Source organism: Heteronotia binoei, chromosome 9 (genome assembly GCF_032191835.1).
Source record: "Heteronotia binoei isolate CCM8104 ecotype False Entrance Well chromosome 9, APGP_CSIRO_Hbin_v1, whole genome shotgun sequence".
Lineage (NCBI taxonomy): Eukaryota > Metazoa > Chordata > Lepidosauria > Squamata > Gekkonidae > Heteronotia > Heteronotia binoei.
This window is the reverse complement of record NC_083231.1, coordinates 84680868-84706377: the sequence shown is the minus strand read 5'-3', so window position 1 is coordinate 84706377 and position 25510 is coordinate 84680868. Positions and strand designations below refer to the sequence as shown.

General features: G+C 40.4%; 1 protein-coding gene across 20 annotated transcripts in view; it reads left to right on the top strand.

The window, feature by feature from the left end:
• The window catches only part of ANK2 (ankyrin 2), a 474349-nt gene that overhangs the window by 375341 nt on the left and 73498 nt on the right, over window positions 1-25510 (top strand). For all 20 annotated transcript variants that reach the window (XM_060246895.1, XM_060246896.1, XM_060246894.1 and 17 more), the window contains exons 14-23: window positions 1171-1269; window positions 1518-1715; window positions 2848-2946; window positions 4232-4330; window positions 4757-4954; window positions 6158-6256; window positions 6374-6472; window positions 7138-7236; window positions 13312-13410; window positions 20990-21062. In XM_060246895.1, the coding sequence (XP_060102878.1) occupies window positions 1171-1269; window positions 1518-1715; window positions 2848-2946; window positions 4232-4330; window positions 4757-4954; window positions 6158-6256; window positions 6374-6472; window positions 7138-7236; window positions 13312-13410; window positions 20990-21062 (1162 nt within the window). The remainder of the gene's footprint in view (window positions 1-1170; window positions 1270-1517; window positions 1716-2847; window positions 2947-4231; window positions 4331-4756; window positions 4955-6157; window positions 6257-6373; window positions 6473-7137; window positions 7237-13311; window positions 13411-20989; window positions 21063-25510) is intronic.

Sequence of the window (25510 nt, the reverse complement as noted above, 5' to 3'; positions counted from 1 at the left end):
TACATGCATGCACAGTATCTTTATGTTTAAAGCAAATTTTGATACAAACACATATTTTTACAGTGAACAGCACTTGTTACATAACTTTAGTCTTCAGTTGATATGTGGCTGCAGCAAATCCCTAAACCTTTAACCTAACATGTTTCTGTTAGTGAGACAGAAGGTAAATTATTTTTACTATATCATCAGGATTGAGTAGGTTATCCAAAGGCGCCATAATAAAATCTCTTCTAGGTTCAGTATAAATCTCACTATGGAATTTGTAATATTTTTTTTTTCTCCATTACTCTTCTACTACAAAGTCATTGTTCTAAAATGATTTCCTGACATTACATTTCACAACATATTGGGTAGGAATAGTTTGGAATCTCTGTATGAGAAAGTAGTTTTTTACAGTTTGTTTTGATTAAAGTTGTGGAAAAAATAATAAAGCAAAAATGTGGAGAAAATAGTAAGGAAGAGTACCAAATATGGACAATTAAAACTGTTAACACTGTGCTATTTTCAGTGTGAAGTAGGTGTTTTTGGTAACACTTAAAACTAGCAGTTGAATCCTAATTATCTTCTAGGATTAAATTCATGTGAATGATCAGGAAAATAAAAAGTACTCTTTCTGGTAACTGGAATAACTGAATAAAAACATAATTTAGACTACAACAGGGTTTCATACACCAAATAATGCATCTAGAAATAGACAGAGAGTCTTCAGCTATTTCTTATAGGTCAAAACGGTAGCTGATTTGAAGCTTAATCAGCTTTCACCAGAGGGTATTTTTCTGAAAATCTAAACCTGGGGCTAGTCTCAGGTTACATTTTTTGTTTAATAAACAAACAAAACAGACATAGCTTTCCTCCTGGGCACCATAATAATGATAGTGAGCAACATTAGCAGCATAGTGAAGTTGTGGATTCATGTGGTAATCTCAGTGATAGCAATTGACTGGTCTAGTGTATTACTTCTCAGTATACTTCTCTCTGAAAGATGCTCAGCAATGGCCTCAGAGTAATGAGTGTGGTTCATTCCAACTTCACAAACTCACAAAAAAAATCAATATTTAGGGTGGATATAATGATTACATTCTTTCAGATTCTGAGAAGTGCAAACAATCCAGTACCGTTTTCATTTAACTGTTCTTAAAGAAAAATTAATATCATCTTTTTTTTATGTAGCGGGGGGAGACTGCATTGCACATGGCAGCTCGAGCAGGACAAGTGGAAGTGGTCCGCTGCCTCCTAAGAAATGGTGCTTTGGTTGATGCCCGTGCAAGGGTAGGTTTTAAAATGTTCTGAAGTTTATCCTTCATAGTAGTTACACTATGCCATAAAAGCAGTGGGGTATCTGGGTATGCTAAACGTTGGTGACAGTGATGGTGATGATGAACTGGGAGGGAGGGAGAATGTGTCTTCCTTTGGAACACGCATATAGAACAGTTATTTGAAATGGGAGAGAATGAAGCAGTCTTTTTGAGGTGGGGGTCAAAAATCCATTCTAATGTCTTCCCTGCTTTGAGTTGTAGGAGGAACAGACTCCGCTGCATATTGCCTCCCGCCTGGGTAAAACAGAAATTGTACAGCTGCTGTTGCAACATATGGCCCACCCAGATGCTGCCACAACTAATGGATATACAGCACTGCACATCTCTGCTCGAGAAGGTCAAGTGGATGTAGCATCTGTTCTCTTGGAGGCCGGTGCTGCACACTCTTTGGCTACCAAGGTAAAATCTGAAGTATTTCCGAATTCTTGGACAGCTTTAATATTTTACATTACAGTGGTTTAAACTGAATCTATTCCTTATGCATGCATGGTGCTTTCACCCAGAGAGGGGTCACAACTCAGTAATAAAGCATCTGTTCAGCATACAGCAGGTCCAAGGCTCAACCCAATCTAAAAGGATCAGAATAGTAAATGATGTGAAGGGCCTATACCAGAGACCCTGGAGAACTGCTGCCAGTAGATAAAAGTGACTTTGATAGTCCAGTAGAGTAGAGAGTAGTTCAGTAATTCAGTGATCCTTCATGATCATCATCCCTTTAAGTATTTTCTGACAGTATATCACAACATATTAGGTAGTAATAGTTTGGAATCTCTATATGAGAAAGATACAAGTAGTTTTCTACAGTTGTGGAGAAAATAATGAAACAGAAATGTGGAGAAAATCATAAGAAAGAGTACCAGATATGGGCAATTAAAACTGTTAACACTGTATTCATGTGATTCTTCATGATCATCCCTTAAGGGGTTCTGTAAAGGCAGCTGCTGAGAACAATCTCTCAGAAACATCTGAATGCATATACAGAAAGCACAGTTGTGTACTTCAGCATGTTTGTTGTTACGCTGAGATTCCATCATTTTTGGATATTTCATTTTTAGGATATTTCATTTTCATTTGGGTGTTTTGTTTTCATTTCCCAAGTGGGAAAAGGTGTGTTCGATCCCAGCAGAAACTGGTTTCAAGTAGCCAGCTCAGGTTGACTCAGCCTTCCATCCTTCTGAGGTTGGTAAAATGAGTACCCAGCTTGCTGGGGGGGAAGTGTAGATGACTGGGGAAGGCAATGGCAAACCACCCTGTAAAAAGTCTGCCATGAAAACGTTGTGGAAGCAACATCATCATCATCACCCCAGTTGGAAATGACTGGTGCTTGCACAGGGGACTATCTTTACCTTTTTTGGTTATTGGTTTGGTTTTAGTTGATTTGTTTGTTTTCCTTTATTGGTAAGGTAGCTTTTTAATTTTATAGCTAGTCGGTTATAAACTGAGAAGTGCATGGAATTTCTCTAAAGTGATGGAGCACAATAAACATTACAGTTATATAAATACGTTGATTTTGCATTTGGATGTTTTACAGAAGGGATTCACACCACTGCATGTGGCAGCTAAATATGGAAGCCTGGATGTAGCAAAACTCCTGTTGCAGCGCCGTGCGTCTCCTGATTCAGCTGGAAAGGTAGGACTTAGATGAAGCCTTATAATTTTAATTTGGACATAAGAATTGATTTTCACTAGGTAGTATTTATCTATATAAAGACAATAGAAAATGCTTTTCTCCCTTACAGTACATTCATTGTAAGAATTGATTTTCGCTGGGCATTTAATTAGTACTGGGAATCATAGATGGTGTTTGTACATTTATATAATTCATTTTGTCAAGATATATTCAGAGCACTGATTCAGTGCATGGAATCTGCCCTCCTCATTGATAGCTTGCATCTTGTTAAAAAGTTTCCCACACTGATGTAATTCATATATCAGAGAATCAAGTTAACACCTAGTAAATATTGTTGCCCACTTTAAGGGCAGAACTATACATTAACAGAAGCACAGGGATGCTGCCAGAAAAATCAGTTCCTGTGTCAAGTTCCACTTTTTTCTCTTCAATATCAATTCCATATTTCCTTATTTCTACCAGCCTCAGTTGATGTGGAGCAGGGACACAGAAGTGAGCATTATAATCCACCAGTATATGGGGAATTTGACACAAGGCTACCATCTTTGTTGGTAGCCTCTTGTGTGTCTAAAGAGTAGATTAATATGTTAGAGACATCTGCATGTCAGTTGACTCTGAGTTCTCAGCAGGGTGATGAAACAAAAGTGCACTGCATTCTTGTTGCTCTGGGCTTGTCATATTATTCCATAAGTAAGATGGAATGGATTTTCCCCCCTTCATAATGTGAATTTAATCATAATTGAATCTCATTAGTCCAGAGGTCACTGTATTGTATAGTTAATGCAATTAAAGAGGGAAATTAGGACAATTTAAATTAATTCTTACATACTTATCCCCTTTTAAAAGTAAAACCCTTCAATCTAATGTTGTGTTTAATGTTAAATAACATTCTAATATGAAATAATTCAACTTCAATGTTATTTTGTGCCTTTATTAGATCAAGATGAGTAGCCGCATTTGTCTGTAGCAGTAGCGAGAGCAAGAATGCAGTAGCATCATAAAGACTAGCAAAATTTGTGGCAGGTATGAGCTTTCAGAGTTGCTACTCACTAGTGATTAGTGAGCAATGACTCATGAAAGCTCATGCCCTGCCACAAATTTTGTTAGTCTTTACGGTGCTACTGGACTCTTGCTCTTTTCTACTGTGCTTTTATTAATTGATATCATTTTGCAAGGTAACAGAAGCAGTACTATTTATTTAATTTATATCATTTTTCAATGTAACAGCAACTTAAAACAGAGCTAACAGTCACTTAATGCTGTAACATAAACCCACCCTTTCCAGAATGGCCTCACCCCTCTCCATGTTGCTGCTCATTATGACAACCAGAAGGTGGCACTACTGTTGCTGGAGAAAGGTTCTTCTCCCCATGCTACTGCCAAGGTGAGATTTCCCATGTGGTTCAAGAATGCTTTCTGGGAAAGCAGCCATTTAGAGAATTTGGGAAAGCGTATTTCATGTTTACAAATAATTTGTTGCTTTCAATTTGTATAAAATCATAGTTGAAACAAATCTCTAAATGTCAGACCAGAAGCTTAATTTTTTTAAAAAGAAAAAAGGTTCTGTTCAGTAATTCTTTGTGAACCTTTGAATATCCCGATAATCACTGCTGTCATAAACTATATGTTATAAATTCATTTCTGTTGTGATTAAACACAGGAATTGCTAGTCAATTTTTTATTTGCCAAATTTCTACCCCCCCACCCCCCAGATTAAGGCATACCATTGGTTAAGAATAAGGAACTAATCTTTGTTATGAAAGAAATAGGTGTTACAAATGGGTATTGATGTAAGGCACCTGGTTTTTAGAATGGATATACTCCTCTGCACATCGCTGCTAAGAAGAATCAGATGCAGATAGCCACAACCCTGCTAGATTACAGAGCAGAGACCAATATTCTGACCAAACAAGGAGTGACTCCACTTCACCTCGCCTCTCAGGAAGGTCATGCAGACATGGTGAACTTGCTTCTGCAAAAAGGAGCCAACATTCATGTGGCTACAAAGGTAAGCCCACAAGTGGACCAAATCTTCAAATAGTTAAATCCAGTAATGGGAGCTGTAAATGGGCAAATCAGACCTGGGACTGAGTGGGTTATTGGGAATTGAGTAGTTCTACCTAGTCTTGTAATTGAGATTAAAGGATAGGTGACAAATAGGTCTCATTGATCTTCAGGGTATTCCCATCCCCCACAGTTCAATTTGGGTATGAACAAACTGGAAATGGGGCCCAATTCTACAGGTATTCTAATGATAGCCATATTACTCCCTTTCATATTGTATATTGTTTGCAGTGGCACAGAGTGGTAAAACTGCAGTACTGCAGTCCGAACTCTCTGCTCACGACCTGTTCGATCTGCCGAAAGCTGGGTTCAGGTAGCCGGCTCAAGGTTGACTCAGCCTTCCTTCCTTCTGAGGTCGATAAAATGAGTACCCAGCTTGCTGGGGGGAATGTGTAGATGACTGTGGAAGGCAATAGCAAACCACCACATAAAGAAGTATACCTTGAAAATGTTGTGATGCAATGTCACCCCAGAGTCAGAAATGACTGGTGCTTTCACAGGGGACTACATTTAACTTCCCCCCCACCCATGTGCAGCCATGTTTGGGAAATTACTGGTGAAATTACAAAAATTAAATCCAGACTAGAGAGCTCTAATGCTAATGAGCCCATTAGGGGAGGGTGGGATATAAATTTAATAAAATAAAATAATTTGGAAGGGATTAGGATTAGGATTTGCAATTTTAGTTAGCCTGGTGACTCTGTTCACAGCCATGGTATGTTCATGACTCAACCCAGAGGCCCAAATAGTGACACTGATCAGAAGGCATTTCAACCAGCACCACTTAAAGACTGTGGCTTTCTAATGCAGGCGCATTAACCATATTTATGAGACTGCACTACTGTAATGAGCAAATGCCTATTAGATGGTGGTATAGTGTAGTAGTTAAGAGAACATGATCAAAGAAATCCCTAGTTCAGATTCACTTTGTAGACATAGGCAACCCATTCTTTACCCTTGTCCCTTCACAATATAGAGATAATAATGCTGTCCTAATTTGTGTTGTGAAGCACTTTAAATGCTCTAAGCATTATGTACATCCTGAATGTAGTTTATGCCCAACTCCCTTTGGTGAAAGCTTTGACTCATGCAAACACTGTGGAATCATACATAATAAACGAAAAGGCTCTTTGTATTTAATTTGCAGAGTGGACTTACATCTTTACATTTAGCAGCCCAAGAAGATAAAGTGAATGTAGCAGATATTCTGATCAAGCATGGAGCAAACAAAGATGCTCAGACTAAGGTATACCACACGACCAAACAGATGAAAGAAATTTCCCAACCAAAATCACATTCACTACTTATGTTTCTTTTCTTTTTCTTTTTTTTCCCTTTTCCTTTCCTTTTTTTTTTTTTGCAGCTAGGTTACACTCCACTGATAGTAGCTTGTCACTATGGGAACATCAAGATGGTGAACTTTCTCCTAAAGCAGGGAGCTAATGTCAATGCTAAGACAAAGGTAAATGTTTGTTCATCATTTTTAACATATGAAGCTGCCTCATACTGAATCAGACCCTTGATCCATCAAAGTCAGTATTGTCTACTCAGACTGGCAGCAGCTCTCCAGGGCAGTGCTGGATTAAACCCTGTGAAGGCCCCTAGGCAGTCAAAATCTCAGGGCACCCCTTGCAAATGATCTCTGAGTCAGAGCGCCTGCCCTGCAGCCTGCAGGTCCCTTCTCAAAAGCCCATTTGACAAAACTGCAGTGGAGAGGCAGAGAGAGGCATACTTGGCAATGACACCGGCAGCAGCTGCACCAGGCAAGTCAGGCAAAGAGCAGCTCAGTTGCTGGCTGCACATGCAGGCTGGGAGGGCTGCAAGCAGGGGGGGAAATGGGGGGAGACTGGCCTGGAGCCCCTAAATGCATGGGGGCCCATAGACCAGTGCCTTCTTGGCTTAATTGTTAATCCGGCGTTGCTCCTGGGTCTCAAGCTGAGGTTTTTCGCGCCTATTTGCCAGAACCCTTTTTAGTTGGAGATGCCTTGGATGGAATCTGGAATCTTCTACTTACCAAGCAGATGCTCTACCACTGAGCTGTGCAAACATATAATATTTATATCATGCTGTGCTGGAAAGTTATGTTCTAGTCTTCCTTTCCTAAATATGATAACTTCCACATTACAGAATGGGTACACTCCTCTGCACCAAGCTGCTCAGCAGGGTCATACCCACATCATCAATGTTCTTCTCCAACATGGGGCCAAACCAAATGCCATCACTGCTGTAAGTATGCAAGTTATGCTGTGCTATTATTCATTCATTCATTTGTTTGTTTAGAAGATATATATGTCACCTCTCCTGTGGCATTGCTGCAGTTTTCCCCTTCTACTTCTCCCTTTTTAGTTCCAACATTTTTGAAGCTAGTATTTATTGGGAAATGGATCTTATTTAGGTAAGTGATGGCTTGGATCCAGCTGAACATTTCTTGCCTACCCCTTCCCATTCCAGCATGAAAAGACAAAATCCTTCTGCCTGTGGAAGGGTTCAGCTAGAGCCAAACCAGTGTCAGATACATGAATACAACTGCTAAGCACATCTGACATACATTGTGCACAATGGATAATAGTCTCCTGGTTATCTCCAGCCCCCAAAGCTTTTGTTTAGCCTCAACCTAAGCCAAAGCCTTTTAGGCTCTGGCCCTGCCCTGATGGAATGCTCTTCCAGATGTGATCCGAGCCCTGCGAGATTTAATGTAGTTCTGCAGGGCCTGTAAGACATAAATGTTTCACCAGGCCCATGGTTGAGGCAATGAAGTTTCCATCTGAATTGGTCTCCCCCAGCCCTTGCTCTGCCATCTGTGCTGTCGATTGCACCAGTTTATTATCCATTGAAACACAGGCTACAAAACCTTATTTTGGATAAGTTATACTACCTTGTGCCTGAATATGCCATCTGATTTGATTTTTAATCTACTGTTGTGATAATTGTTTTTATTAACTAATTTATGCTATTTTTAACACTGGTGTTACCTTCCCTGAGCTGTACTGTGCAGGCAAGTATGGGCTATAAGTAAAATACAATGAATGAATGAATTGCTGTTCAAATATGATGGCTGGGCATCTCTTAACATCTGGTATTGTCAAGGCTTTTTTTGTTATTAGACAATAAAGTATTATCAATCTTATTTTGACATCCAGGCAGAGGGAAAGAACTTAATTTATGATACTGGATGATTGGCTACATCACAGTAATGGTTTTTCTGCACATAGAAGGTGTTTAAAGGGTAGGGAATAAGTAGTTGCACTGATGGCAGTATTCTCCCAATGCTTGCTCCTGACCTGCCCTCAAGAATTTAGATGAAAACATGTCATTTCACAATTTGTGACCAAAATAATGGAAGAGGAATCATATCATGGCCACGTGCTTATTTCTGTCATTTTTTGGGAGCATTTTACAATTAGCTTGAAGCAAAATGTGAGAATTTCTAGGTGAGTGAGGGACTGAATATCTGGGAGAGAGAAAACTAAGAAGATAGTATCTGAATTCCAACCAAGATCTGATAAAAAGAAAAACTTGTGAAGACTCCTGAGGGAGAATCCTATTTACATTGTCCATTGCTAAGTCCACAGATCCACAAACGATGTAAGTGAATGGAAGGAGATGGAATAGGAGATGCAGACGGATACATTATGAGGTGGTAAACAGTAGGTGGGATATGACAGCAGATAATTCTGGCTCAATAGGGCTAAAGACTATAGAGACTTGAAAAGCAGATGATCTTGTAAAAGAGGATACTAATATTTTCAGGGCTTTTTTTGTAGAAAAAGCCCAGCAGGAACTCATTAGTATATGAGGCCACAACTCTGACATCACCATCATTTGCATACTAGGCCACACCTCTGACATCTTCAAAAGTGCTATAATATCTTTTTTGAGGAGTGGTAACCAGAATTGTACTGTGTATTCCCCCAGTTCTTGCTCCTACCCTCAAGAATTTAGATGAACACATGTCATTTCACAATTTGTGACCAAAATAATGGAAGAGGAATCATATCATGGCCACATGCTTATTTCTGTCATTTTGGGGAGCATTTTATAATTAACTTGAAGCAAAATGTGAGAATTTCTAGTCCCTCTCAAAATGCTTTAGAGGAACATGGATAGAGATGCCTTTTGGAATCAAAGTATCAGCTAGCAGAATGTATTACTTTCTAAGACTTCTTTCAATTTGAACCCCTCCTCACCAGTTGCAGAGATGGTCCTCCAGTGTGGACCATGTTCTTTTGCACAATGTACTTTTTAGCTTATTGAAAGACATTTAACTACGATGAGCAGAAGTGCCTCATGCTGGAGGAATGTGCCCCACAGCAGAGGATTGCCTGCACAATGGAAAAGGACACTCCATAATATGGTTTTGTATCCAAGCCTATGTTTGTAAGATTTGTGTTCCAGGAGGGTAGCTGTGTTGGTCTGCAGTAAGAGAACAAGATTAAAGTCCTTAGAGACCAACAAGATTTCTGGAATATAAACTTTTGAGAGTCAAAGCTTCCTTCATTATATTTGCAAGGAAGCTTTATAGATGAGGCTGGGCAGGTACTGATCATTTTAACAGAGGTTATGCTTGCCAACTGATGGGCTGTGCCACATTCCTCTAACACAGGGGTGTTGAACCCATTTATTATGATGGCTGGATCTGACATAAATGAGACCTTGGCATGCCAGGTGTGTCATAAAATGTAATGCCAGATAGCAGAGATATAAACTTTATAAAGGACACAGGCAAACACAAAGATTTTTTAAAACTTGGTCTTAAAGGTGCTTTCTTTGTAACTCTCTCATGCAATCTAGGCTTTCTCAATTGCACTGAGCCAAGCCTCTCTTCCTTCTATTGTCTGATGCTCCTTCCCCTCCTGGTCCTCTGGGGAAGGAAGGAAAGAGCCAGAGCTTTCTTTGAAGCAAGCTGTCCCCCCCCCCCCTGGGGAGAAGCTTCAGCCAGTGGAGAAAATAGAGGCTTTGCTCTGTGCAATTGAGCAAGCCTGACAGAAGGAAGCAAGAAAGAGAGAGAAGGAAGCAGATGAGAGCCAGTTTCTCAGAGGTCTGATAGGAGCACTATGGGGGCCTTATTTGGCCACCGAGCTGCATATTTGACACCCCTGCTCTAACACTTCTTCCTTTAAACCTTGTAATTCCTTTCACCCTAGGTTTCAGATTGTATTACAGATTTTTAAACCATGACATCATGTCTATTAGCACTAGAATTTCTTATTAATGCAGATAGGCCAAGTTCCAAAGAGCTAGCTGCATAGTTTCATGCAAGGGCACTCCATGCAGTTTCAAAAACTGATTGCCGTGAAGTATAGAGTATTGCTGTTTCAGGAAAATCCAGAGTGAAGCCAATTTTGGCTTCTGAAACTAATTTTTTGGTTCTTTGGAGCACTGTGATGTAGCTGACATGCTATGAATACTTAATGCCACTTCATTAATTTTTTGTATAGTCACTAAAGGTACATTACATCAAAAAGGGAGTAAGAAGGCAAGCCACTTGTTTTTTCCTTTCTCTGCTCTAGTTAACTAATGAACTGGTCTTGGCAATTGTATTGCAGAACCAAACTAAATTAGATGGTGTCCCCATTATGTAGAGTGAGTTCCTCCAGGGAATTCCTTGTAACAATCCCAGCACACTGCAGCAAGGAGGAAAAGGAGCTACTGCCTTCTCCCAGCACCATTTTTCCAACCTGGAACTGTGTGTGGAGGCATAATTTACCACCATGTCTCCCTGGCTGTGGTTTTGGGTTAGAAAAACCACAGCGGGGGGGGGGGGGAGGCAGTACCCTGCCTTCTCCTATGCCATGGTGGTCCTGATCACAATTTGGCCCCCATCACACTGTGAAAAGGAATTCCCTTCTGGAAGCTCATTCTATAATATGACAGAACATCCTTGAGGTGAACTCAGGGATGACAACTTGTCTAGTGTCAATCTACATCCTTACATCAGCTAGAATAAGTTGTTGACAGTCCTTGAAGAAAATTACTCCACTGATTCCTGATTCATACTTGTAGGGCAATCAAGTAATAATGAGCTGGCAGAGATTTATGGTAATGGAATGGACTGCACCATTTCTAATAGTCAGTGGAGGATTTAGAAAACCTATGTAGCTAAGGAACATGGTAGACCATTTTTCCCAGCTATGCTAATTTTCTGTTTACATAATGTGAACTAACAGAGTTGGAGTCTACCTTGTAATGCCTGAAATAATGCTGCACATTCTCTTTGTCACCTTATTTGCCCATATGTGAATCAGGTCTCAGTGAATGGTTCTGAATTGTGGTCTTTGTGGCTAATAGATCAGAGATCTACCATATTCAGTGATTAAGACTGTTTCCCAGTTAACAGTTTTCTAAGATGGCCATTTTACATGGTGCATCATAGCAATAACTTCCAGGTGATATGCTGTCCACCAGCGATGTTCCAACATTTAGAGAAGCTTCAATCACTGCACTTGAGTGTCATCACAGCTTGCTGTTGGGAGTAGAAGAAGTGATCACAAAACTGCTCTGCATGGCAGACCACTGCAAACATGCTACAAGTGTTTTTAGGATGTCTAGTTGGCTCAGACAAATGTTGCTGAAATATTCCTAGACAAAAGTGAAAAAGATAAATTACTTTAAACATCATTGTTTGTCTTGATTGATTTGTCATCATTGTCTCTAATTTTTATATATGTAGTTCAACTAGGGTGGGATTTGCTTTTTGTAGGCATTTTCCACAGCATTGAAAGAGTACTTCCCCTCATTCAGTGATAGTTTTGGTGACTGAATCAAAAATGTATGTGTGTACATGAATATATTTGCTTATTCAGAGTGAGGGTTGTGGCTCCTGAACTGGTTTTGTTTGCTGTAAATGACATCAGCATGGATCCAGATCTGATTAGCTGTGTACCAATAATTACAATATCACATTCGCTGTGTGATAGGCTGGGATCAGCCTTGTAGCTAAGCCATTCTTTCTCTCTAGAGCCAGTTTGGTGTAGTGGTTAAGAATGGCGGACTCTAATCTGGAGAACTGGGTTTGATTCCCCACTTTTCCATATGTAGCCAGCTGGGTGAGCTGGGGTCAGTCACAGCAGTTCTCAGAGCTTTCTCAGCCCCACCTACCACACAGGGTGTGTAGAGAGGAAGGGAAGGAGATTGTAAGCCGCTCTGAGACTCTGAGTGGAAGGTGAGGTATAAATCCAACTCTCCTCCTCCTCTCATTCTCAGTTGCAAGACACAGATCAGACTGGCTATGTGCTATTGCGCTGTTATCCTCTTTTGTATGTTACCTTTGGTTGGCCTGGTTAATCAAGCAAGATGAAAATGTGATGATGAGATAAAAAAAAGTAGCCAAGCAAAACCAGCAAATAACAGCAGATAGTCTTCCAAATTAGATTTTAACATAGATACCAAAAAAGGACATTTTTTTTGCACAATCCTAAACCTAGATAATATCAATAAGTATGCTTCTACCTAAACTAAATTATGATATGTAGAAAAGAGAATAGAAGTTAGTGCTTTTAACATCTTTGCCAATGGTAAGGAGCAGCATTTTATAGTCCTACTTAAGGCTGACAGTTTGAGTTCTAGCTTTTGCAAAATTAGAGGGAATTTCTATGAATTCCTTCTTCCAGCTCCAGCTTTCCCACAGTGTATCCCAAGCTGTACCTGATACCCCCCCCCCACTCTCAAGAGTGGCTTTCTGTGGGACGTAGGAGGTGCCAGTCATTGCAAAATTAGGAAGTGGCAAAAATCTCTTCCATGAATTCCCTTCTGTTCAGAATTTCCTAGGATTCAAGCCAATGAAGTTAAAGCCAATATAAAGATTCATCTCTGTCACACTTTTTAGTTGTTTCATTTTGGCAGAGTTTTATGATGTTGCTTCATGTGCACAAATCATCTATAAATAATCCCCCCCCCAAATTGGCCTTATATCAGATGTAAACATGATCTCTTAAACTAATAATTACTGAAATTACTCCCAATTAAAAGTTTGTGTACCAAATTAGACAGGTGCGCCTGAAGCCACATTTTTATATAGTGCGTTATAGAAAACTTGAGGCTTAAACCATGTCATGGATTTTTATTAAGTGTAGCAAGCAGATGTTGTGTGTGTACTGTTACCATGGCAACTGGGGCTATAATCTGAGCAAAGTTGTAAAAAGAGAGTCAGATTTTAACAGAAAAAAACCCACATTTTTTTCCTAAGCAAATGCCTTGTTTTGGGTGGAAATGCTGGCTCATTCAGTGCCGGGTGTGATCTCATTGGTTCATATCACAATCCTCCCTCTCATTCTCTTCTTCCTCTGTCCTTTCTCCTTTCAGAATGGTAACACTGCCTTAGCGATTGCTAGACGTCTGGGATACATCTCAGTGGTCGATACGCTAAAGGTTGTTACTGAGGAAGTCATTACCACCACAACGGTGAGTGCCAGCAACCTTCTCTTTTACTCTGTATTCAAAAGGATATTTCTATTTTGAGGTACACATTTATCTTTCTTTGTGTCAGGTTTTAAATGGTTTCTGTAATTGCCTCAAGTGTAACTGTTTTTTCTTGATGGTATCCATGGGCAGCTGCTTTTATAAATGATATCTTAGTTCATACTTACAGAAAAACAGGTTCAGGTATAAGTGTGTAACTATTCCATGCCACAGTTGCAACATCAACCATTTCTAGTGAGATTTCATTCCAGTTCTTTATTTCATATTCTATGAGCTTGGCCCTTTCTTATTATCCGTCCTTTTTATGTTGCAGTCTTTGGCATGCTGTAATGCTTAAAGAGTGTAACACCAATCCAGTTCTGTTAATAAATTAAATTCAGGCTTGAATGGTTTCTGGATTGGGCTTCACAGGCCTTGATATAAAATGACTGGAAAAGTCACAACAGGTTTATATATGTTGCTTGTAACAGGGATTGGACAATATAAGGTGGAATGCAAATTAGTCATGATTTTATAATCTGGTAATGTTCTCAAGGCACTTCTGCATATCAGCTTTTCAGTGCTAGAAGTGTTGTCCTGGAGAGTTCACATATGCCCCTTTCTAATTGAATGCTGAAAGTATTCTAAATTCATTTGCTCATCTAATAGGTCATTGTATACTTTCTTAATGTGTAGGATAGATTGAGGAAAAATCAGTGAAATTCCCTCCCCCCAAAAATCACATTCTGAGGAATTGTAGGGGGGAAATAGCTGAAGTACAGAAGAAAGTATGCATGTAGGTTCAAAATGAGTTTATTCTATATAAAAAGAAAGGCATGTCTGAATGCATTCTGTCTTCCCATTTTCTTGTAAAAAGACACATTGTCACTAGAAGACCATAATATGAGAGAAAGCAAACACTATCATTCATTCTAATATAGACTACCTGTCTCCTTAGACAATAAGTGGCATGTAGTTCATAGCTTCATAGCAATGATAGAATTTCTTTTTCACTTTCCCAGACTGTACTTATGTTTAGATATTTATTTTCAGTGTGTTAACTTGTTTTAGTCAAAGTATCGCCAGAATGTGTTCAGAGTATTATACATTTTGTGCATAAATCCATGCGATTTTTGTTTATCAGCTTAAACATATACTTTGATTATAAAGATGCATTAGGCACCCTAGTGGTCTTTAAACTCTAGAATAATGCAGCTGAAATAAGCTGAAGATGCATTATAGAACTAGAAAAATCTCAATGTCTGCTGAGACAGATTGCATCAAAGCAAGTTTGCTTTCACATCCCACGATGACAGTGAGATGATATGTGCTGAGAAAGATGGAACCCAAAATGACTTGTTGGGAAGTTATAAATAGAATTGTCTATGCTTTATTAATGAGCTGCAGGAAGTAGATCAATTTGTGTTAGGGGAAAAAAAAGTCCAGAAGAATGCAGGTAAGCAATGCAATCACTTCTCACACACAAAAAAATACACTATACCTTAAATGCTAATATAATAATAAGAAGTAGCAGCATTGTAAATTACTGTTCTGGGCCCCCAAGAATTTTTTGTGTGTGTGCGGAGTAGATGTCTACAGCTACCAAGTCTATCTGCAAGCCTCCAGAGGATACTGTTGCAGGGAAAGCCATAACCAAGAAGTGACAGTATCAGAAAGATATGTTATGGGTAAATGCATGGACCACTTTCTTCATGAAGTATGATATATATCCACAGTGATACTGAGGCATGGTAAATGCTGGCCACCCTAAAGGAACCCTTCCCTTATGATCCTTGTTAGTTATACTTTGATAAAAGTAGCCGCGATTCTGGGCTGAAACTCACCTGACGCCCATCCGTGGAACACCAATGCTGCCCCCTGGCTCTGCTGGGTGTTGCCAGCCATTGCTAGACGCCGAAGGGGAGCTGGAGGCGTGGGGTGCAGTGGCTGGGGACGTCGCGGCAGCACGGGGTGGCTGTACCCCGGAAACGAGATCTGCCGGATGAGCCGGGTTGAGCCCAACACCGGAGGCTGCAGCTGTGAGACCCTGCTGGGTCGACCTGGCCATGCTATAGAGGAGCAACATGACCTGAGACGGCCTGGCCATGCTATGAAGGAACGATACGACCTTGGCGCCCCATAGAAAATGTACCTGATCCCCTGTGGGAGAACACTGGGGCTGGCCTCTGTTGGATTCAACAAATGCTGCCGGGAGCTGACAAGGGCCCAAAGGTAGAGGTAGAGTGCAAGGAGTCCGGGGTGTGGCGGTGGCACGGCAGGGAGCGTCGGGTGTGGCAACAGTACAAGACATCCATACTCAAAGGCAATTCTATCAAACAAACCCCTACGAGCCCAGTTCCAGCTGCTGATGCCATTTACAGATCATCAACCCCATTTACGTTATGACTATAATATGACTGCACTTTAACATTTATTTATTTATTTATTCATTCATTCATTCATTCATTCATTCATTCCGGAATTTATATCCCGCCCTTCCCACGAGTGGCTCAGGGCGGCTTACAACAAACAATAAAACAATAAAATCAGAATAAGATAGTTACATTTAAATCAAACATTTAAAAACCTAAAAACCTTAAAAACCTTAAAACTAGTATTAACTATACGGTAATCACAGATATCTAGAGAGCTACATTAGTCCAGTCAGGCGTAAGCTAACCGGAAGAGGGTCGTCTTACAGGCCCTGCGGAACTGAGTAAGATCCCGCAGGGCCCTCACCTCTTCCGGTAGCTGGTTCCACCACATAGGGGCCATTGTAGAAAAGGCCCTGTCTCGAGTTGTCTTGAGACGCACTTCCTTGGGCCCGGGGATATTAAGGAGATTTTGGGTGCCAGACCTCAGTACTCTCTGGGGAATGTGTGGGGAGAGACGGTCCCTCAGGTAGGCAGGTCCCAGGCCATATAGGGCTTTAAAGGTAATGACCAGCACCTTGTACCGGACCCGGTATGTTATTGGAAGCCAGTGCAGAGCCCGAAGACCCGGCCGAATGTGTCCCCATCTTGGGAGGCCCAATAACAGCCGGGCCGCGGCATTCTGCACCAGCTGCAATTTCCGGGTCCGGCACAGGGGCAGCCCCATGTAGAGGGCATTGCAGTAATCCAACCTCGAGGTGACCGTAGCGTGGATCACTGTTGCTAGGTCATCGGGGTCCAGGAAGGGGGCCAACTGCCTTGCCCGTCTAAGATGAAAAAACGCGGACTTGGCAGTGGCCGCTATCTGAGCCTCCATCTTTAGGGACGGCTCCAATAGCAGCCCAAGGCTTTTGACCCTGTCCGCCGGCCTCAGCGGTACACCGTCAAAAGTTGGCAGGGGGATTTCCCCCTCCGGCCCCCGACGGCCCAAACAAAGGACCTCTGTCTTTGCAGGATTCAGTGTCAGTCCACTCAGTCTGAGCCACTCAGCCACGGCCTGTAATGCCTGATCTAGGTTCCCTGGGGCGCAGACCGGTCGGCCGTCCATAAGTAGATAGAGCTGGGTGTCATCAGCATACTGGTGGCACCCCAGCCCGTACCTCCGGGCAATCTGGGCAAGAGGTCGCATATAGATGTTAAACAGCATCGGGGAGAGAACCGCTCCCTGGGGCACCCCACAATTAAGTGAACGCCTCTGGGATAGCTCCCCCCCAATCGCGACCCTTTGTCCCCGACCTTCAAGGAAAGAGGAAAGCCACTGCAAGGCTAGCCCGTGGATCCCCGCGTCGGCGAGGCGGCAAGTCAGCAACTGATGGTCGACCGTATCGAACGCCGCCGATAGGTCCAACAACAGTGGACCTATTTAGCACTGGCACTTTGTCTGCACTTTATAGGGATTGGATTATTTATGCGGTTGATTTTTAAATTGGTTTGCGCTAATTGATTATACGTGATTGATTGATTAGTTATTTGGAATTGGGGGAGGGCTATGATTAATTAGTGATATTGGATTTAGTTGAATTGAACCATTTAATTGCTACTATATTTTGAATTTGTTTTTATGCTAATTAATTAGGGCGAGCAGTTTGGGAGGACGGTGTTATGAATTAGATTGATCAACTGGATTAATTAGATTAACTAGATTGATCAGATTGATTGGATTGATTAATCGGATTGATTAATCGGACTGACTATATTTGCAATTGCTTGATTAATTAAATCAGTCTGCAAGGGGAAATCCTTGTGACTGTAGGAAAACCAGTTTAGAGCACTCACTCACCATCAATAACTAACAGTCATCTGGGTACTATTATAAGATGTGCACTGCTTGCAAACCTTTGCTGGGATACCATAACTAACTGATGCACCTCTGGGGAAAGAGAAATACCAGGCAAACCTTATCAGAGCTAAACTGTTCTATGATCATTGATGTAGTTCTGTTTAGGAGTATCCCTCAATTCTTTTAGTAAATCTAACTCTATTGTATCAAACCACTGTGCAGACTTAAAATTATTAATGGTACAGTGTCTACAGGGCTGCCCAAAAGGGATCCAAAATTTTCCCTTTAATTTTTCAGCTAAGGCACTCCACATCCTCACCTGGAGTCACCCCTCAAGAGCTCATGCTTAAATATGGAGGGCCTATCAGAGCAAGACCCCCTTCCAGTTCTCCTTTTCTTGGATCACATTTGGAAAGAAAAGGCCTTTGCTTCTTTCTACACTCATGCAGGATCTCTGTTTCCCATTGTTTGAATGTAGTTAACTCATTTTGTTGTCACTGAAAAGAAAGAAATTGGAAACATATGTCCAACAGTGTGCTTTTATTTGTCTCTGTGGGCTCCATTCCCTACTGCTCTCTGACCTTTCTAATGAAGTAAAGCTCTCTGGTGATACAAAAGAAAAACTGTGCAAACGTTAAGCACACATTGTCCCTATAACTGAGAAGCCTAAGAATCACTGTTAAAGAGTCCCTTCAATCATATTTGAGATTTAATATATTAAATATTATTAAAATTAAGTAATCAGTTTGTGCTTTCCTCCCACATGGCTGTTTTAAAAGAGAACAAACTGAAGCCTGATAAAAACGGCCAATTGATTTCCCAAGCAAGATCAAATCTTCTTTAAACTAGAAGTTGACATGATTCACACATTTGAAAGTGTTAAGAATGTTGGTATTTATAGAAAGCAGTAGGCCATAAAAGAGGGCAAGGTCTAGTTTGAGCATAACAACTTCGGCTCCATGACACTATCCCAAAGGGGCTTAATGATGTGGAGGGGTGTACATATTAATTAACCTCCTTTCCATGGAAGTATATAATTGTATTTTCTTTTTTAAAAATCACTTTATACAATTCACATTCTTCTGAAAGATGTCTTCAAAATGTTGGGGCATTTGAGCAATTTCTGATGTGGGCTGTTGCCATTTAGGAAAAGACTTTTAGAGAGCTAGAAAAACGCGTAGGGTACTTATGCAAATTCACAGCTTTCATGTCTCTATTTGGTTCTGATCATACACCGTATATGGAAAGCAATTGTGGCTGCATATTTACAAAGTACTTTTTAAAAAAAGCTGAAATCCCAACAATCAGCTGTTTGGGACAGATGAAGGGACTCACTCTAGCTTTCTATTTTATTTCCTGAACAGCTGATCCACAGAGTCAAAAAAAAGTCTTCATCCACACAGTTCCAGTTTGGTTAGGTGGAGCCAGTTTGGTGTAGTGGTTACGAGCATGGAATTTAATCTGGGAGAACTGGGTTTGATTCCTCACTTTTCCACATGCAGCTGCTGGTGTGATCTTGGGTCAGTCACAAGATCTCTCAGAGCTGTCCTCTCAAGAGCAGTTCTCTCAAAGCTCTCTTAGCCCCACCTACCTTACCTTACAGGTAGTCTATTGTAGGGAGGGGAAGGGAAAGGAGATTATAAGCCACTGTCTCTGAGTGAAGGGTGGGGTTTAAAGCCAATCTCCTCCTCCAGATGTGATATCTGGCTAGAAACTGTGCATGCAGCATTTGTTTTCATGGAGGATTTCCTTTCTACTTAATATCTATTTCCTTACAAGTTACATTTTTATCATATTAACCCTCCATTCTGTACATGTTTAATTTTAGTTGTAAATAATGCCATCTTTTAGTTTCCTCAAAGTTTTGTACTCAAGACCACCCATTCTTTCAAAACTTTCTGATAATGACATTTTTCATTTGTTATATCTCACTATGTCTTATTTTGGCTTGTAAAGCTTCTCTTGACTGGATCATACTGCAGAAAATGTTTCAAAATCAGCATGTGTAAATCACAGTCTATATTCATTCCAAATAAAAAGAGAGCCAGTTTGGTGTAGTGGTTAAGTGGACTCTTATCTAGTTTGATTCCCCACTCCTCACTTGCAGCTGCTAGAATGGTCTTGGGTCAGCCATAGCTCTCGCAGAGTTGTCCTTGAAAAATCAGCTTCTGGGAGAGCTCTCTCAGCCCCACCTACCTCACAGGGTGTCTGTTGTGGGGGAAGAAGATAAAGGAGATTGTAAGCCGCTCTGAGACTGATTCACAGAGAAGGGTGGGGTATAAATCTACAGTCTTCTTCTTCAAATTGTTTGGAAATGTTAGTAACTATAAAGTATAAACTTCTTTAATTGTTGAGAAAAGACTATAAGAATAAAATGTTGATGGTAAAAAGAAATATGGGTCGGATCCAACCAGGTTTTCCACTAGTGAAAAAGGAGGAAGGGGTCCCCTTTGACCTCCAGAAGGGCTATGTTGATGGTCATGGGAGCTGGCTGGCCAAAAGCCATATGGAACAGGGGCTGCAGTCAAAAAGGGAGCTGAGTGGAACTGAGTGACAGATCTGTCTGGTTTCTACCCTGATCTAAAAGTGGAACTCTTATTATTTTATTTTGGGTGCAGATTCATCAGATGATTTGCAAAAATACTAAACAGCTGTTTTCTATTTAAATATTTTCATTGTTCAAAACTTCATTTTAAAGCTGTTTTACCACACTAATAAGCTCCATATGCTTCCTGCAACTTTAGAGCTTTTCTGTAGACATTACTTAATTCTTTTTTAGAGCCCAGCCTGTCACAAAAAATTGTGACATTTTGACACGTAGTATCAATTAACAAAGTGTGCCAAAGATATTTTAAAACGTTTAACCAGTTGCTCAAGTAAACTACTATCTGCTAAGCACAATATGAAGAAGTTATTTGTTCTGAATGGGTAGATGGGGAATAAAAACAGAAATATAAAGAGGGAAGAAGGATCGTGGTTAAGACACTGCATCCGACTTGAAATTAAATACCGATTTTGCGCTAGGGCTTGTTCCGGGTGGAAAGCCCTTTTGCCCCTGGTGCTTCTCTCTGTTTTCACACAAGCTGCTGCGGAGCTGCGAGTTGGCGCGCTGCTTTCCCACGGCAAGCAGAAACTGCTTGTAAGAGGGTCTTGCTTGCCGTGGGAAAGCAGCACGCCAACTCACAGCTCCACAGCAGCTTGTGCAAAAATGGAGAGAAGCACTGGGAGCAAAATGGCTCTCCACCTGGAACAAGCCTAGTGCAAAATTGGTCAGAGTCATAGGAAAATAACCTGATTAACATACACTGTCTTGGGGCTTGGTTTCCTTGAACTGTTCAGTCTGTTGATTTGTCTCTGTCTTCCTCCCCAGACTGTAACTGAGAAACACAAGCTCAATGTACCTGAGACTATGACTGAAGTTTTGGATGTTTCTGATGAGGAAGGTGAGTCCACTTGTTATAGCTGCTGAAATCAAACAGTACTTTTAAAATACGGCTTTATTGTTTTTATTGTAAATGATTTGATTAGAGGTGCTAAAGACAAACAAGCAAACTATAACTCTAAAATCACAGAAATATGCATGTTTTAAAATTATTTTTCTTATAATGTATATCCTACATTTTGATTGGTACATGTTCTACATTTTGACTGGTACTTGTAGGTTACAAGTTAAAGTTCTTAAGTACTGAACTTTCTAATACACACAAAATGCACAAAAACAAACCTTGCAAAAATATCTTCAAAAGCAGTCAGTGAAGTAAAAGAGATAGCAGTATGGTCACAGCCTTTAATTCTAGCCAGAAGCTCCTGAAGATGCCTTAAAAGCAATGGTTTCGGCCTGGTGCTTTGACACCATCAAGGTGAGGTAAATTGAGTTTTCCTTGGAGCAGGGTGTGTTGCCTCTTTTCCACTTATGCAGAGTGCATAACACCCTCTGCAACCTCTCTTATTTGGAGTATGGGTTATACATAGGTCAGGATGTCACCATTGCTACCCTTCTTGATTATTTTAAAATTTACGGAGTCATGACCATCTTGTACCTCATGCCCTCTCTCTCATTCACAGAGACATCCACAGACAAGGTAGCCCAGTCCAGCCTAAGGTTGCCAGACCCAACCCCAGGGCAGGTTCCCCTCAATTTCAGGGACTCCAATCTGCAGCCAGCCAGTATCAAAAACTTTATGGTAACCATAGAGTTTTTGACCAGAATGCTAGAGCATCTCTGCACCATGTGCCTCATGCGATGACATCACTTCTGCATCATGTCATTGCAACTCCAGTGCACAGCAACATTGCCCCACTCTCCACACTCCAGGAAAGCTCCATCCCACCCCCCACCAGCTGGTTAAGTACATCTGGCAAGTGGTCACACAGAGCTATTGGGGTTGGGGCTCAAACTGTGTTCCAATCACTTGCTGCCACCATTCTTTCATATCCTATATATATATATATATATATATATATATATATATATATATCTTTCATATCGCTAATGGAACACACATTGGCTCTTTCTAACATATCCAATATATGAAAATGTATATGTGTGCATGCTTCTTCCCCTTAGTTATGCAGCCCACAGGTTAATCAAACAAGAAAGCTTTATTTATATGACCAACACACTAGAAAAGTAGTTTAAGAAACAACATTTCACTTCCATTGAACTGAGGCCCTATTTCTACAACTAGCATTCTTTAGTTACAAACTTACTATTTTCAGCTTTTCCAAACAGCTCTTATCCCTTGATGTGTACTACCCTAAGTCCTGTGTAGGCAGGGGAGGGTAATTTATAAATTTAAATTATTTATAAATAAATAAATACACAGCTTCACTCTTTTCATCTCAGCATCTGCTAACCCCTAACTGTTATGTTCTGCTGCTGTTTTCCAAGTCTCCCTCTCTCAACATTCCATCAGTTCTCATTGGCTTCTCTAAGGGAGAGCCTGACCCTAGCCCCTCTGTCACACAGGGTCCATAACCTTGCACTACTGGAGAAGGCCAGCACCTTCAATTCTAATGGTGAGGGCACACAGAAGAGACTGGCGTGTGGACAGATTCATAAGAGAATAAGTGATCCTCTAAATATCCTGGACATGATGTTTTTACTTAAAATGCCACTTCTTTGTTTACGTAATTATTCATTAAGAAAATATATATGCCACCTCTCCAGATGTCTGCTTATGTGGTTTACAACTAAAATAATTAAAAGCAAAAATCGTTCAAGGCACCATTGAAAACAAAAAATGTTTTCAAAATCATTAGAAAACTGTTAAAAATGCATGTGAATGTATGTCAAGTTAGGAAGGTAGCACTAGGAAGGTAGCGCTGTTTAGAAGTTACAATCTTTGTACCTGATTTTTTTTTATACGTGAGTTAGAATAAACCTGGGGTAATTATTGTGATGAATTCCAAACCTAGGTGCTGGTCCCTGGTTTCATTCGTTAATGGAATGCACATTGGCTCTTTCTAACAAACCGATTGCTTATGTACATGCAAGATGTGAATACATTCACTGTAGCATGTGAGCAGGGCTAAAGTTCAGCCTAAATCTTTCTGTGTTTCTGTTAAGTAAAATTTGACCTTCCTTGGCAGCAATACAAATGGCATGCCTTCCGTCTGTTCTCTGTGGGGTTAACTGGGTTTTTCTGAACTTGACTTATATGTTGTGCAGCTTTTAAACATTCTGACTATGACCATTTCACTGATGAGGAGACGTTTAGTGATGCAGGTACTGATGAACACAGTGGAGTGAGGCATAAAACTTTCTTCCTTCTTGTTTTTCTGAAACTATCTGTAAATGGTTCTGGATTGTCTAACCCTGATTTATGAATGTGCCTGTGCACGTTTTTAGTTCCCCTACACCCCACAATCCTAACAGAAGTTTTTTTTTTAAAGTATTAGGATTACCATTACTAATGCTATTAATTATTTTAGGCCAGAGTCGGTGAATGTGCATGATCTCCAGACATTTAGGGAGCATTTGTTTTTTCATCTTATCAGTCTAAGAAGCCATAGTATTTCACAATGTATTTCAAATGTTAAAAAAGGTTCATATTCATTATCCGAATTGTCTCAGAAGTGTGCATGTGCACGGAAGCGTATACCTTGAACAAAATGTTGTTGGTCTTTGAGGTGCCACTGGACTCAAACTTTGTTCTGCTGCTTCAAACCAACACGGCTGCCCACCTTATCTCAGTAACTCTTAACAGCAGCCATAAAAGGCTGGGCAGTAATTATCCCCATGAGTGTAGGGGAAAAGGTCTGAAGCTGAGATAATAGTACCTTGTGTGAGGTCTCTTAGGAAATTTGTGGCTGAGGTCACATTTGAATCAGAATCTCTCCAGCTCACAGTTCCTACTCTTAGTCCTAATATTACATTACATTCTGCAATATATAACTTGAGCTGGATCCACTGACTCTCTTCTGCTAAGTGAAAAGTTGCCTTTTCAATAAACAGAACAAGGCCTCTTCTACTTTAGCAGAACAAGGCCTCTTCTACTTTAGCAGAACAAGGCCTCTTCTACTGGAGCAAGGTTCCTCACATACAAGGGAGCCACTGTAAATATGATCTCTGCTATGGGTGGCCCAGGCTTGTGCAGTCTCATCAAATCTCAGAAGCTAAGTAGGGTCAGCTCTGATTAGTACTTGGATGGAAGGAAGTCCAGAGTTGCTACACAGAGGCAGGCAATGGCAATCAACCTTTGTTTATCTCTTACCTTGAAAACCTGGTGGGGTCACTGTAACTTGATTATGACTTGGCAGCACTTTCCACCACCATCACATCTTAAGTGCTTGCTCAACATCTGCCTTCTTTCTCAGTGGACCATGATAACACTGCACTATATACTGGTACCTTCACGTTTCTATCACTCAGTGCAGATGATCTTACTCATGCTTCTATAAGCAAAGCCCAAACATGTGGTTAATATTTGGCTGCACATAAATTGATGCTAGTTTTTTTATGTGAACCAACTGTTTTATAAAATAAAGTGATTGAACCATTTGAAATTCATCCATAGTTGTTTGCTGGGCATTGCTTTTCAGTTCTTTCCCATCTAAACTCAGATTATTCTAGGCTAAGAATGGGCATTTTTTTAAAAAAGAGCAACATTGATGATGTACAGCCTTAAAAAATAAAAATGGTAAACAGTGATAATTCAAATCAGGTTTCCTGCACATTTCCCCCCCCTGAACATTTGTACATTTCACTAGGAACCTTGATTTTGTAGTTGACTGTGTAAGTAATGTTTCACCTGTCAGTATTCATTAAAATATATTCCACACTAAAAAATAAATTCTAGCTAATGTAAATAGAGTATAGTGGATGTGCAAAATCACTGTTCTATTATTTCAGTGGGTGTTAATTATGTTGTGAAGTGCCTTGTATGCAGCAACGTCCAGGGAATTCTTAAATATTAGAAATAATAGTTTGATTTTTGTCTGTCCTGTGCTTGCCCTTCTTCAGAATGTCATTTACCGTAGCAAAAAAGTCTGCATTTCCAGCATTGTGCAGTGTCAAACTAGGACTCTGTCATGGAAGTTTGCTGGGTGATTTTGAGCCATTACCTCTTTCACATCCTAACCTACCTCTCAAGTTTGTTGTGAGGATAAAACAATGTAAGCTGCTTTGAGATATTTATATCCATTGGAATATAAACAAAGGTTGGATATAAATAAAGGAAACTCTGATTTCTGTATGATAACCACTGTGCTGAAGAGAATGTTTGATTTGTAACCTTTTCAGATTCATGTTAGGGAGAGGTAAACCAATAAATGAAGTAAATCCAATAATTCATTAAGTAGTCAGCATGTTCTACACCATTAAATATTATCCTTGGGGAAGAAAATTAATTAAAAGAAAAAAGGATTTTTACAGTCCTGTGGGAACTGT